Here is a 13,654-nt window from a genome sequence, read left to right on the forward strand (position 1 = left end):
ACACACACAGCATTATAATAAAAAACTTATGACCCTCTTTATTCTGTGAATGCATGTCAAGGTCTATGAGTTGGAGGCTATTCCAGTGACAGCAACTATGATTAATGAATATGGACATAATAGCTCCAATAGCTGCGGATGCTGACAGAACATGAGGGTCTCTGATATAAATTACCCTTCGCAAACTGCCACGTCTGTTCTTGTTTACCACCGAACAGGCATAAATATCATCCAAGAGCTCAACATTTCACACTCTCTCTCTGAATCTAAGTGCCAAGATGCTTTGCTGAAACGCATCAGACATCCTCTCACAATAAGACACTTTGTGTAAATATTGTAGAGACCCTGGCTGGATGGCTTAAACTCTCCACCCAAAACTTACGGAGCTTAAACTCAACAGTATACACACAAACTGGAGCCATTTATCTGAGAGAGCTACACTGCTGGAATCAACAAGCCCCCAACAGCTCCTTGCATAAGCTTCTTGCCAGGTAGTAAATGCAGGTCCAGCCATTTGGCAGGACTTTGGCGACTACAGCTTAGCAACAACATTTAGCTCCAGTAAATAGTCTGAGTCACTGAAGCCTCAATGAAAAAGATACAAACCCTCAGTGCCAAAAATCCCTTAAAAAATATATTTAACATGTTCTCACATCGTGCAATTGAACCTTTATTCAAAGATGCTTTTAAAAAGGGTCTAATTTGAAGTATGAGCTTCTAATCTCCCAACTCCATAGGGAGAGTGTGTGAGCTAGAGAGTCTTTTAACTGGAGGCCCAGTATGAACTGGAATTATCTGGGTTAGAGCGATACAGGCGCAGCTTGACGCCCCCAGTTTGAGAAGGGATGACTCTTCCCAGGATTAGCAGCGGTAAAAGCAAGCAGGGATTCCTGTTAGATGAGTAAATGCTGTCCAATCCTCTGCTACACTTCATCTCCTCTCTCCAGCCCTCCCCTCCTTCCTTGTCTCTGTTTCAACTTCTTCTGCAAGCTTTTTCTTCCCATCTCCTGATTTGGCTCAACGTCCTGCTCTATGTTGGCTTTGTCCCATCCTCTCATACTATCCCTTCTCTTCCTTTCACTTTTCCTTCTTTCTTATTCTTTCTTTTACTCAGTAATCTCTATTTAACCCTTTGAAAGCTGGTGAGACATCACTTTTCTTGTGCTGCATTCATATTTCTTTCATATGTATTTAAACCTTTGAACCCTGGGAAAATTGGTGTAATTTCTTTCAAAATCATAGGGAAAAAAAAGTAGATTTAGATTTTTTTTTTAAGTTAAGGAAAAAAATAGGGAAAAAGAAAAAGCCAAGGATAAAAAAAACCCCTATATTTATAACTAGCATAATTACATATTTAAAATATGTTACAGAATATTTATACTTTTTTAAAGCACCTTTTCCAAGTCTTGTTTGCCTTATTTGTTGAGTCCTTTATTTCTCTTCATTTCATTTTTATTTTATTTTTTTTTGTTTAGGTAATTTCTTGCTAATTTTGGGTTATTTCTTCTCTTGGTACTCATTGCTGTCTTCCTATGTTTTTGAGAGAAATTGAGCCAGTTTGCCTAGGGTTCAAAAGTTTAACTTCCATTCAACCACCATTTTTTGTCACATTTTTGTCATCTCTGAGTTTTCTAGCTTTTCTCAGTCTCTCTTTTTTCTGTCCCAGTGGCCTCCTTTCTCTGCCCCTTTAGCTCTTCTTTTCTGTCCTCTCATTCCCATAATATTTCTCATATCCTCATCTACTTCCTCACTCCATTGTCTTCATATTTCTTTTATATTGTAGTTCCTTCTTCCTCTTTCCTCTTCTTTCCCGCTTTTATCTCTCCTACACCTCCATTCCCTCCTTTTTTTCCAGCCCTTTTTAATTCCCTGTTTTCCTCTCTCCAGATTAGCCAAGCACTGACTCCACAGTGAGTATTCAGGCTACAGTAGCTTCACTAATACGCAGGATTTATGGATGACAACTGCTGGCTTTCACTGTCACCACCAGATAGCTACTGTACTGTACATGAGGGAGATGGGGGATGTGTGCGTGTGTTTAGTGCCTATCCAGCGCTGCAGCACGCGTCATTTGATGAAGCCGGCGTCTCGTAGCTACAAGAACTACTCTGCTCACCGAGATAGCACTTAACCCAAATCCACTCTGGCTTTTTCTTTCCACCTCTTCACTCTTTTTTATCTCCTCTGCCGCTCTCATGGAGCACTCCACTCTTTTATCACATCTCTTCTTCTCATCCTCGGGTTTAAACTCCCTTCTCCATCCCCTCCTCCTCTTGCCTTGTCTTCTCTTCTGCTCTTTCATCCTATCTTCTCCTTCGCTGTGCCCCTCCACTCCTGTCCTTCAGTGGCTTAACGCCTTTTTTCTCCCTTTCATCGTTTTACCTGTGTAAGTGATGCCTTTTTCCCTCAACTCTTATCTCTCTGTTGCATTGTGTGTGTGTGTGTGTGTGTGTGTGTGTGTGTGTGTGTGTGTGTGTGTGTCTGTCTGTGTGTGTGTGTGTGTGTGTCTGTGTGTGTGTGTGTGTGTGTGTGTGTGTGTGTGTGTGTGTCTGTGTGTCTGTGTATGTGTGTGTGTGTGTGTGTGTGTGTGTGTGTGTGTGTGTGTGCGTATGCGTGTGTGTGCATGTGTGTGAGTGTGAAATCTCTCTTAACGACTGGCTGAATATTAAGAGTCTGTTGGATGATTCGTCTCCATGTGCAGTCTGGTGAAGGAAGCCATTATATTCTGCATGCCTGCCAGCCAAGAAAATATCACCATAAAATACTCAAATAATCCTGCAGGAGATGGTTAACATTAAAACAAGAATAAAATATTAAATTATAGCGTCAGCTTTTCTAACACAGACCATTTCCAGATCTAGGCTGTGTACACCTCAAAAATTGTTGTTTTTAGTCTTTACAGAATGATTTAAAGGGTAGTTGTCACAACTATTTGTTTTCATAATTTTGGTCATTAACAAAATGAAATGCAACATTTATATTCTACACCCTGGTATTTAGCAGCAACATTACTTCGATAAATCTATTGGAGTATGAAACAAGAACAGTCAGACAAACCGACAGGTTAGCCAAACCTTTTTGGAAATGGAGAGCCCCGGGAATGAGTCCTAAAACCTGGAAATGAGTTAGCATTTTTGCACTACTGGTTCCCTCATTTTAAAATCTCAATGGATTTTTTGAATGGAATTTTGTTTAGATGTCTCAAATAAGGTCTGTGGTTAACACAAGCTTAAGAGAATTTTGTGTTTTGTTCTACAAAACAATACATGTCAGAAAAAGACCCCACTCTTAAATTATGAGCTTTTACATGTCTTTTAAAACCTGGTTGCTGTGGCTACATGAGACTATAGAACGTCATCACGCTGAGCCACACTGTACACAGCTTTTCAGCCTTGAGGTGGCAATGTTAAGTCATGCGACCATGGTGTAGTTTGTTTATAGCCTAACGTTAGCTTTTTCATTCTTGCAATTGCATTTAGACTTTGAAAATCCTGAAAAAGGTGGTCATTTGTGAAGTTTATCATGCTAAACAAAGAGTGTGAGTATTTTAGTCATCTGTTTGCCACAGAGCTTAATTTCTGCTCTAATTCAACATCCAATGGAAAAATTTCATAGACTTTTTGACAAGGGAACCAGGGCAATGCCAACACTGCCAATGAGGCACCTTTTGCCATTGATGGAAAACAAGTAAAATTATACTCCAAACTGTCCATAAACAGCCATCAAAGTTTATAGATGACTTCCTGCTTTGAATTTGACCCTCTGTATCGTTGACTGTATAATAAAGATCATCATCATGACAGCTCCCCATGCATACAATACCTTAAATTTCGGATTATTTATGGAAGATCTGTTGATCACTCTTAAAAAGTCCTGTTACCTTTTTATATTAAACTGCAGCAGCAAGCAAAGACTCATTTTAAACGTGTCATTTTCTCACCATTATGGCAGTTTTTCTCAGTTATTTCAAGAAAACCAGGAACCCAAGCAGCCGATTTACAACCTTCTACTACAACAATATCTGCTCAAACATGAGCCACTTCAGGCTCTGCATGCTATTCCACTCTGTGATTTTAGGAGGCATGTCTGTGTTCCAAAATGCTGGTATCCTATTTCATGCTTTTCAGACTGCAAATACTTCACCTGACACTCATTATTCCTACCTACAATGTGGTGCCCATACTGTATAATTTGGCATATGCATGCATATTGGAGGTAGAGTGAACTGGATATCCAGGGTGATGTTATTAAACATTGTGCCAGCCTTTGTTCTGTATCAAGCCTCGTCTTTCCTAAAAATCATCATTAGCTCATGTTCCCATTAATTAAAGATAATTTTGTTTATTTACAACCACAGTAAAAACAAAGCCCCCTGCACATCACTGCTCCAACAATTCAATGCTCCATTTAGTCCAAAGTGGCGGATGATTATGACATGCTGGATTACCAGCAGTCCGGGTTTGGATAATTTAGCATTTTTTAAATTCAAAACAGGTTGTTCCATCTCATCCTCTCTTTTGTTTATGAATAAATAATTTCTCATCATTGGCTTCTCTCCCTGTTCATTATAACGGAAATTATTGGCCAACACTTTCACTCATACTAATTCACCAGGCTGTCCTGTAACTAAACACACACACACACGCACGCACACACGCACGCACGCACGCACGCACACACACACACACACACACACACACAAAAACACAAAATTGCAATATCTTTGTAAATGTGTTTTCAAGCTCATAATCTGGTGTGATGTGTTCTGAAGCACGGTATTGACCCGTCAGACAATCAACAAAATCAATTACCGTAATTAACTATGCACACACACACAAACACACTGGACAACGCACACGCATTTGGCATCTCTACAATGTCTACCTGACTCATTCAGGGACCACAAATGACTATAAAAATAAATGCATAATTAACCATAAGGCATAACAAACCAGGTCAGGGTTTAGATGTAGTGGTGGCAGAATTCCACCATCAGACATCTTTCCTCCATCTATCCTGCTTTTGTCACTGCTGCATCGAAAACAGCAACACAATGTGCCAGGTCACTCTATGCACCTTCTGAGGAGTGAGCTGAGAACCAAATTTACATTTCCCTTTTCAATACTTTTCAAGGCCAAGGTAACAGGCAGAGAACAAAAAAACAATCCACTGTGTTGCACAGCTCTCAATTTTTGCATTAAGAACAGCAAGAGAGCCTTTCCCACAGGAAAGTGCAACTGAAGCGCCATAAGCAGGACAGATTGTACACTGTGTTGAAATCTTGTCTCCTAAAATCTTGTACTCATATGCAGTGCAGCAAATTAAAATAAGCAAAGACAATTTCTAGCAAAACCTTTAGGTTGTTTGCCCACCATGGTGGCGATGGCTGTCTGTCAGTCCACCACTCTGGATAAAATTGAAATATCTAAAGAACAACTGAATTTATTGCCATGAAATGATGTACAGACATCCATGTTGCCCACAGGATTAATACTACTTCATTTGGTCAGCCATTGACTTTTCATCTAGCACCACCAGCAAGTTTTCACTTACAAAGTAAAAACAAATCTCAACCATAGACTGTATGGGAAAAAAGTGGGCGTAGCCACTCCAACGTTACCCATTCATTTGTAGACTACAGATTTGAGCCTTAAGTTTGACATTTTGGCTGTTACCATCTTAGGTTTTTTGGAGCCATAAGTGACTATATTTGAACAAGAGGTTGGAGCTGTGGAGGAGCGAGGGGTGGATCTGACTGAGGACCCAAGGACACTGACATGGTTGTGACTTGTGACTCACAAGATAGCTATTATCTAAAGCATACCCCGCTTTATTGTCTACTTTACTTTAAATTAGACCAGAATTTACAAAAAGAACATCATGCTGTATTGAAGAAGACTTGAAACTAGTGACTGAGACCATAAACACATAAGGAAAATATTTATTAGAGTCACACCTCAAGGAGAAGTATGGGGCCACTTATTGTAATGACTTGTAAACAATTAAACTTATTTTTATGACCAGTGGAGTCGCCCCCTGCTGGCAAGTAGAAAGAATGCAGGTTTAAAGCGCTGCAGAATTGTCGTTAGTTTTCAGACACAAAGGCTACGTCCACTCTTATACAGTCTAATGGTCAAAAAACACTGAAGTATCTACAGAGCAACTGGATTTATTGCCGTGTCATTCTGAACAGACATTCCCACCAGGATTAATCCTAATCTGATGATCCCCTGACTTTTAATTTAGCACCACCAGAAAGTCCCATTTTTTTCACTCAAAAACTTAACTGTCTCAACAACTATCGGATGGACTGTCATGACATTTTGTACAGACACTCCTTGTCCCCAGAGGATGAGTCCTATACTGTTTTTGGTGGTCTTTTAATTTTTCCTCTAGTGACAACTACTTCATGGACTGCCATGACATTTGCTGCAAATTCAAGATTCCTAGATCAATTCTAATGATTTTGTTGATCATCTAACTTTTATTTTAGTGCCATCATTTGGTCCAAATTTTAATTCATCCAACACCTTGGGTTGTGAGCAAGTACCTGCAAAACTAATGTAAAACTGAAGTTGTTTTCTCAACAATATCTGCTCCAAATGCAAGATTAACATATTTATAGAAAGTTAAAGCCCCAGGTTAATGTTAAGAAAAGATTGTTGTTTGTAAATATTTAAAAAGTAATTACTGACTTCAGGCATGACATATGATACACTGACTTTTGATTAAAGAAAGTCCCACCTCTTACAGTGATGCTGGAAACAACTCTGCATATTGACACAATAACATTTCCATCTCAACATATTTCAGAGATTTGTAGTATATCAGCAAATTTTGTTGGAGACAGTTCTGCAAACTATCATGATATGTTTACATAATTTAAATTTCAGCACAGACAATTTTAGAATGAAATTTCACTTCAGATGTTGCAGTGTAGCTTCTGTTATGTTTCAAAGCCTGTGCAACAGTTTTGAGTTCTTGATCCGGATAAAATTACGAAACAATTGCATGATATTCTTGGATTTAAAATGATCTTTAAAAGAAGCGTGTAGGGTGTTAATGCCAGATCTTTCGCTGCATTAGTCATTTCTTACAGAGAAAAACCCCTTGCTGAACCAACCCACTCACTGGTAGTGGGAGCTGCTGATGATACCCAGACATTTGTGTTGTATATACAAACATCCTCCGTGGGTAGAACACACACTAATCCTCAAGCTCAAATCCCCTCAGACCAGATGTTGCAGCTTATAGGGACAGACCGGGCTAAAAAATTAATGGCTATCACATGCTCCCTAATGAAGGGATTGAGCGGGGTACGCTCCCATAGTGTCTGGGAGGTCGTCACATGTGCTGTGACTCAATCGCTGGGATCGAATCCCAGCCTAATTTATGCTGTCACACTTCTGTCTCACCTCAGGTCTCTGTCTGCCTGCGATGAAAAACATGACCTACAGAACTGCTAACGAAAATTGGGATAAAATGTTCAGAGAGAAAAGGAGAAGGGAGGAAAAGAGATGAGAATAAAATAACTGAAGAGAAACAGAGCGAGAAGGATAGAAGGAGAGAACACAGAGAAAGACGAGGAGAGAGCAAAGAGTGAAAGCTAAATGGGGGAGGAGAGATAAAGGAAAATAGAAAAAAATCCTCCTTTCATTTCAAAGCAATCACTGTTTAGATAGGACTTTCACTGACTAATAAACACAAAGCAGTCACACACAGATCCATTCAGGTTTGTGTCATACGTGGATTATTGATTTTGAACAACCTCAGATAAATCGAGAGAGAAAATCTCTCGCTAATATCTATGTGTAGTGTTCCTTTACACAAGACCTGCTGCTTCCCTGCTCCTCTAACTCCACATCCTGGAAGGAATGTGAGCTACACACACACACACACACACACACACACACACACACACACACACACACACACACACACACACACACACACACACACACACACACAAAGCAGGGTCAGCTAAATGTTTAAATGTCCCTTGGGGTCATTTTTATATGATCTCTATCCACATAACTACAGTAGGTCTGACCCTGAGCACTTCATAAGCTGCCAATTGCAACCACACACTGAACTCACACACTAAGTAGCACACACACACATGCACTGCGGTCATAAGCTTAAGAAAGGAGCTCTTGGATCGGTTTGTTGGAATAAGTTGAATTTGCTCAGTCAAAGCATCCTACAGCTGGAGCTGAAATAATAGGCTCCAACATCTATTACTAAATCACATAACCTCCTGCTCCTTCTCATTCAGAAAAAATACATCTAATGCATTTTAATAAATGATAAGCTGATGCCACATAATGACATTCATATGTGCATCCAGATTTTGAACATCCATGACCAAACAGACACCAGCCCACTTTTGATGAGACTCAGTTTGATTAAATCAGATTTGCTTAGGTGAGGTTGATTGCGAAGCATTCATGAGCGTTTTGATATTGCACAGCACATTGCGGAGCAAATCATCACAGCTTGAAGCGCACCGTTACAACACGTTTATTAAAGCCCCTCTGAAGCGTGGCAGTGTTGGCAGCAGGGCTGCAAGTGTTGCCATGCCGCCAGGGTGAGATGGCATGATGATATGGAGGTGATATGATCATGAGCGTAATGTAATCTGATTGGACTGAGTCTGCACATCAAACAGAGAGACACGGCAGGGGGAGGAATGATGCTGAAACAGGGGAGGAGAAGACAGAGAGGGGTCAGGTGAGGGAAGGGAGGAGAGAAGAGTGTAGGGGTATGCCATATCATATCATTCACAATAATACTGCTATGATTTCCAAAATGATAAGAAACATTCAACACTCATTTGGATAAAGAATGATCCTTTTATTTTTCTGGATAAAGAATGATCCATCCATTAACTGATGTTAAAATGTTCAAAATGATTATTTTTTGCTTTTATTTTTTTAACCCTGTACTTATACTGTGAGATTTTGGATGTTTAAGCAACTACTGTAAATGTATTGATGTTCTGATTGCTTGTAATTCACTATTCATATGTTTTCTTGGTGTGGTTTTCATATTAGCCAGTATAGGTTTCTACCACACCCTCGCATGTACTTTTTATGTTTTATCCCCATCGTGTTTTGAATTATGTGAAACGACTAAACTAAACCAAACTAAACTAAACTAAACATTTATATTGTGATAATGGCAATATTTCAACTTGTTGACAGAATGTGATCATGCCATTATGTGTGGCAGAAACAAGCATGGCAGAAAAGGAAACTGTTACCAGCCAGGAGCGATATCAGTTGGGTTGAATCAGTGGCATCATTTGACCTGGGCGTCCTGACTGTTAAATGAACAGCCCTGACTTTTCAATCTCTTTTTGCAACTTCCAAGTTAGAGTAAACTATAAACTTGTATTTGGCAACTGTTGCGATTTCTAATTTGTAACTGCTTTTATTTTGTTGTACTATATATATTTTAAACATACACTTATAACCTGAGAAATAAGTTTTGGTCAGATTTACTGAATATTTGAAGGTGAACCATTACATGCTGACATACATATACAGCTACTTGTTTATGTTGCAGTTGTATGTTCTGGAAATTAACACTAAAATATTCTCCATGATTTTGTAACATCGTCAGGAATATTATTATCGCAAAAATGGCCAGAATTATTTTGATATTATATTAAGCCTATATTGCCCACACCTAGAAAAGTGATGCTGGGAACAGATGGGAAGAAGTTGGATGGTGAAGGTGGGAAGGGGAGGAAAACTTGAAAGCAAAGAAAAGTTTGATGTGGTGGAAAAGCGGGATGGGGGCTTACTTGGGCAGGGTAAGGGAGAAGAAGGGGATGGGTGTGGGTGTGGGACTGGAGGGTAAGAAGAGAGGACTGGAGAAGAGGAAAAAGTACTTACCTTGGGCCTGTGCATTCGAGGGGAAATGGGAAACGAAGGCCAGTAGCACCAGTGGAGCCCACAAGCACCAACTAATCTGCCGCGCTGACAACATCCTCACAACCAGCAGTCTAGACCTGTACAGAAGAAGGAACATTATGTTGAGCAATACAGTAGAAGAAAATGCAAAGCAAAGAGGGGGCAATAAAGAAAAGCAGTCAGAGAGACAGAAGGGGGAATTTCAGCGCCCATGAATGCAGCTGCAGAGAGGCTGTGGGTCAAGAAGACCCACCTTGCCCACACAGCCCCAAGACGCTGATCTGGAATCAGTTAACTCCTGTCTAATATCCACTTTGATACAATTACAGAGCAGTAGCTTGACAGTCTAGACTGACCGCAGAGCAGCGGTCGAGCCACCCGCCCACATAGAGCAAGCTGAGACAGAGGAGGACTTTGTTTGAGGGAAGAGAGGAGAAGAAATGAACAAAAGAGCTGACAGAAAAAAAGAAGGAGGAAAGACAGAGTGATGGACAGACAGGGGGAGAGCAGTTTGATTGACAGTACAGTGAGGGAACATTTCTTGAGAGCCATTGTTGGACAGCAAGAGCAAACACAACAGCTCCTCTTCTCTCTATCTCATCTCCTCCTTTCACCTCTCACTTTTTTGTTCTCTGCACCCTCCTTCACCACCTCCTCTCCAGTGTGCCACTCATTATTACACACCGAGGATGGACACACACAGACTTATCATTCCTCTCCTTGGGGGAGCACACACTCACTGACAGACGAATGAATAAAACAGCACGTGCAACAAAAGTTGTTTCAGGGTCTGATGTGGAGGTAACCCTGTGGTGTTTAAAGGACGACCAGCTCCTTCAATCCAGACAATGTCAAAGGGCCAGAATATGACAATGCATATTGATAAGCGGGAACTACTGCAGGAAATAGAATTGATTTTTTTTAAACAGATCAGCCTCAGGACATGAAGAGGGAAATGAGAAAGATTAAACAGATTCTCTCCTTAACATACACAAATGGGAGTTAATCGCACTAAATTGAGATTAGAGTGTCTCAGAGTGAGGTCCAATTAAAAAAAATGATCTCTATAAAATCACAAATTGAAACAGATTGCACATTGCAGCCAAATTTAAATTACATTAATAAGCAAAACATAAAAAAAAAAAAAAAAAAAAAAAAAAAAAAAAAGTTTCTCTGTCTTCTGCGTGCCTAATTCCCTCTTTCCATTCCAAAGGGCAACTTTGCAACTGGTTAATTGGTTAATGAAAAACAGGGTACAGGCGTCGCCCTCATTAAAATTACGCAGGCAATGTCTTTTAAGGCTATTTTCGGAACAAAGTTTGCAGACTCAAAAACAATACATCACAAGACCGAATATCGCACGCGTTTGTTTTATTCTCGGAAAACTGTCCTTAGTCAAATAAAAATCCACATTTTTCCACCTGCCTGTGACTCTGCACAAGTTTGACCGTGGCTCCAAGATTTCTCACCGGTGATCATTTCAAAGTGCTATAAATTCAATTAAGTTTCTCTGCCAGATTTGGGTCAAACAATCAGATTTATTCAAATTAAGACGCTGCGTTCAAACACTCCAGCGCCGCGCACCTGAGTCTCTCACACACGCACACAATGAATGAAATCGTACCTCTCCAGTCATCAAATCAAAGCGTCCTTTTATCCCCAAAGGAAATCCTCTGAATACCAAAGACTGCTGGGGTCCTCTGTCTCCTTACTCTCTTTCTCTCCCTTCTCTTCCTTTCTTCTCTCACTCCGGATACAATTCGGTCAGTCCGGAGTGTGGGTGTTTCTCTCCTCGTTATTCAGCCATCCCTCCCTCCAGCTATTCCTCCCTGTCCCAACCCTTTCCTTCGCCCCGGTTCATTTCAGGGAGGGAGAGAGAGAGAGACAGAGAGAGAGAGAGAGAGAGAGAGAGAGAGAGAGAGAGAGAGACCCAGTGCCGCTGCGCAAAAGCCTCCGCTGCCAACCTGCAGGTTTCAATCCGGCTTCAGCCCCTCTGGGCCCTTTATGTGCGCCTCCGCGATCACGACGGGACTTGTCGTAGGCACATATCCGGAATCAGTGGCTTTAAAGGAGCCACATGGCCCTCACCGAAACGCGTGTTGTTTTTGTGTGTGTGTGTGTGTGTGTGTGTGTGTGTTTGACTTGTAGGAATAAAAAAAAAGTCCGGCTGAAAATGGCTCAGTGCGCTCAGAGCAGGTGCGCTGCCATGCCCTACTGCGCTGCGAGCTCCGATGTTAAAGGCACAATGACACAGGTAACCTAAGCTGAAAGTTTGACAATCGGAATGTAAAGCAACACGGAGCATTTCAAGTTACAGGATTTCTCCATCGCAAAAATGTCCATTAATATCGATTCAAATATGTCCATTGTGATATGTCTCTTCCCATAGAACAACTGGGAAGTTGCTGATTGAATCTATAGTGACTGCAGATCAATTCACTTGTTTCTATCACAGAACAGTAATCTTGCATGCTACCTGTTGGGAGATTAGTCAGATAATTTTAACCAAACGTTAGATTTAGAAAATTTGAATCATACCAAACATAAAAAATACTGTAAAAATAAAGCCAAATTTCTGCCCTATTATACAGTTTTTCAAAATGCAAAACAACACAAACCAAGTCACAACCTCACATGGTACTTTAGAATACTGTAATAAATTTAAGGGTAATATCTAGCTGAAGTAATTTATGGCAGTGGCACTGTAAAATGACAGTAGGATGTTTGCAACTACAGCTGCCAGTTGTTAAATGTAATTTGATGGGAACATTTGTTACAGCGTGTGTATCTCTCTATCTGTCTGTCTATCTCTCTCTAACCCTAAAACTTTTTAAAGGAAGAACTGGACATTTTTTGGGGAAATCCGTGTATGAGGCCACAGCCAGGGGGCGATTAGCATTAAGACCAGAAAAAGGAGGGAAACAAAGGCTGGCTCTGCCCAAAAGCCAGGAAAAATCTGCCTAATAGCCTCACTAAAGCCAACTTTATCTCCTAAGAATGACATGTATGTGTTACTAAACTGCTTTCTTAATTAAGTTGCTGTGGCTACATAATAGCCACCTGGATTATATTCAGAGATGACTTTTCTTTAAATTAATGAAGCACTACATTCATGCACCGTAGGCTTTGGAAGAAGATGGTTGGGATAGATAGAACCTTGACTCCAGGAAAAATAGCTCTTTGGTTAAGGTAAGGGAATTGTCCAGATTTAAGTAAAATGTTAAATTAAAAAAAAAAAGTAAGAAAATATAACGCTGTTGTCACTATGACTGGATCCAGTCATAGTGACTTATATTGCCCATTATTCAGAAAACAACTGAAATACATTTTTTAGTGAACATTTTGCTGATTTAGCTATTAAGTAGGCTATTAGCATTTCTGTGACTTGCCAGATATGATAATTTGCAACATTTCCTTGTTATGTTGATGGAAATGCAATTTTCTCTGCATTACTGTAAACATATTTGCTGTTTTAAATGAGTTTTATATAAACAAGGCTGCTAAATTTGCTCACAAATTCACATGCTGTGTATTGTTTGTTTATCCACGTGTAAAAATGATGCGGTTTTGATGGGTTTGTGAGCCTGAAAAGCTGTTTCCCCCCAGTCTTAAATGTAATGCTAATCTAACCATCTCCTGGCTGTTGCTTCATATTAAATAGACAAATATGACAGTAGTAAAATGAGCATTACAATGGATCAGTCAAGACCAGTTCTTTCTTCTATTGGGCTAAGACA

The 13,654-nt window shown here is 40.2% G+C and overlaps 1 protein-coding gene across 1 annotated transcript in view; it reads right to left on the reverse strand.

Annotated features, from left to right (window-relative positions):
- Window positions 1-10,008, reverse strand: part of col14a1a (collagen, type XIV, alpha 1a) — a 160,504-nt gene extending 150,496 nt beyond the window's left edge. The window contains 1 exon segment of the mRNA XM_042490363.1: window positions 9,900-10,008. Within this exon segment, the coding sequence (XP_042346297.1) occupies window positions 9,900-9,993 (94 nt within the window). The 5' untranslated portion in view covers window positions 9,994-10,008.
- Window positions 10,009-13,654: the final 3,646 nt, after the last annotated feature.

The sequence above is a fragment of the Plectropomus leopardus genome, chromosome 7, assembly GCF_008729295.1.
Source record: "Plectropomus leopardus isolate mb chromosome 7, YSFRI_Pleo_2.0, whole genome shotgun sequence".
Lineage (NCBI taxonomy): Eukaryota > Metazoa > Chordata > Actinopteri > Perciformes > Serranidae > Plectropomus > Plectropomus leopardus.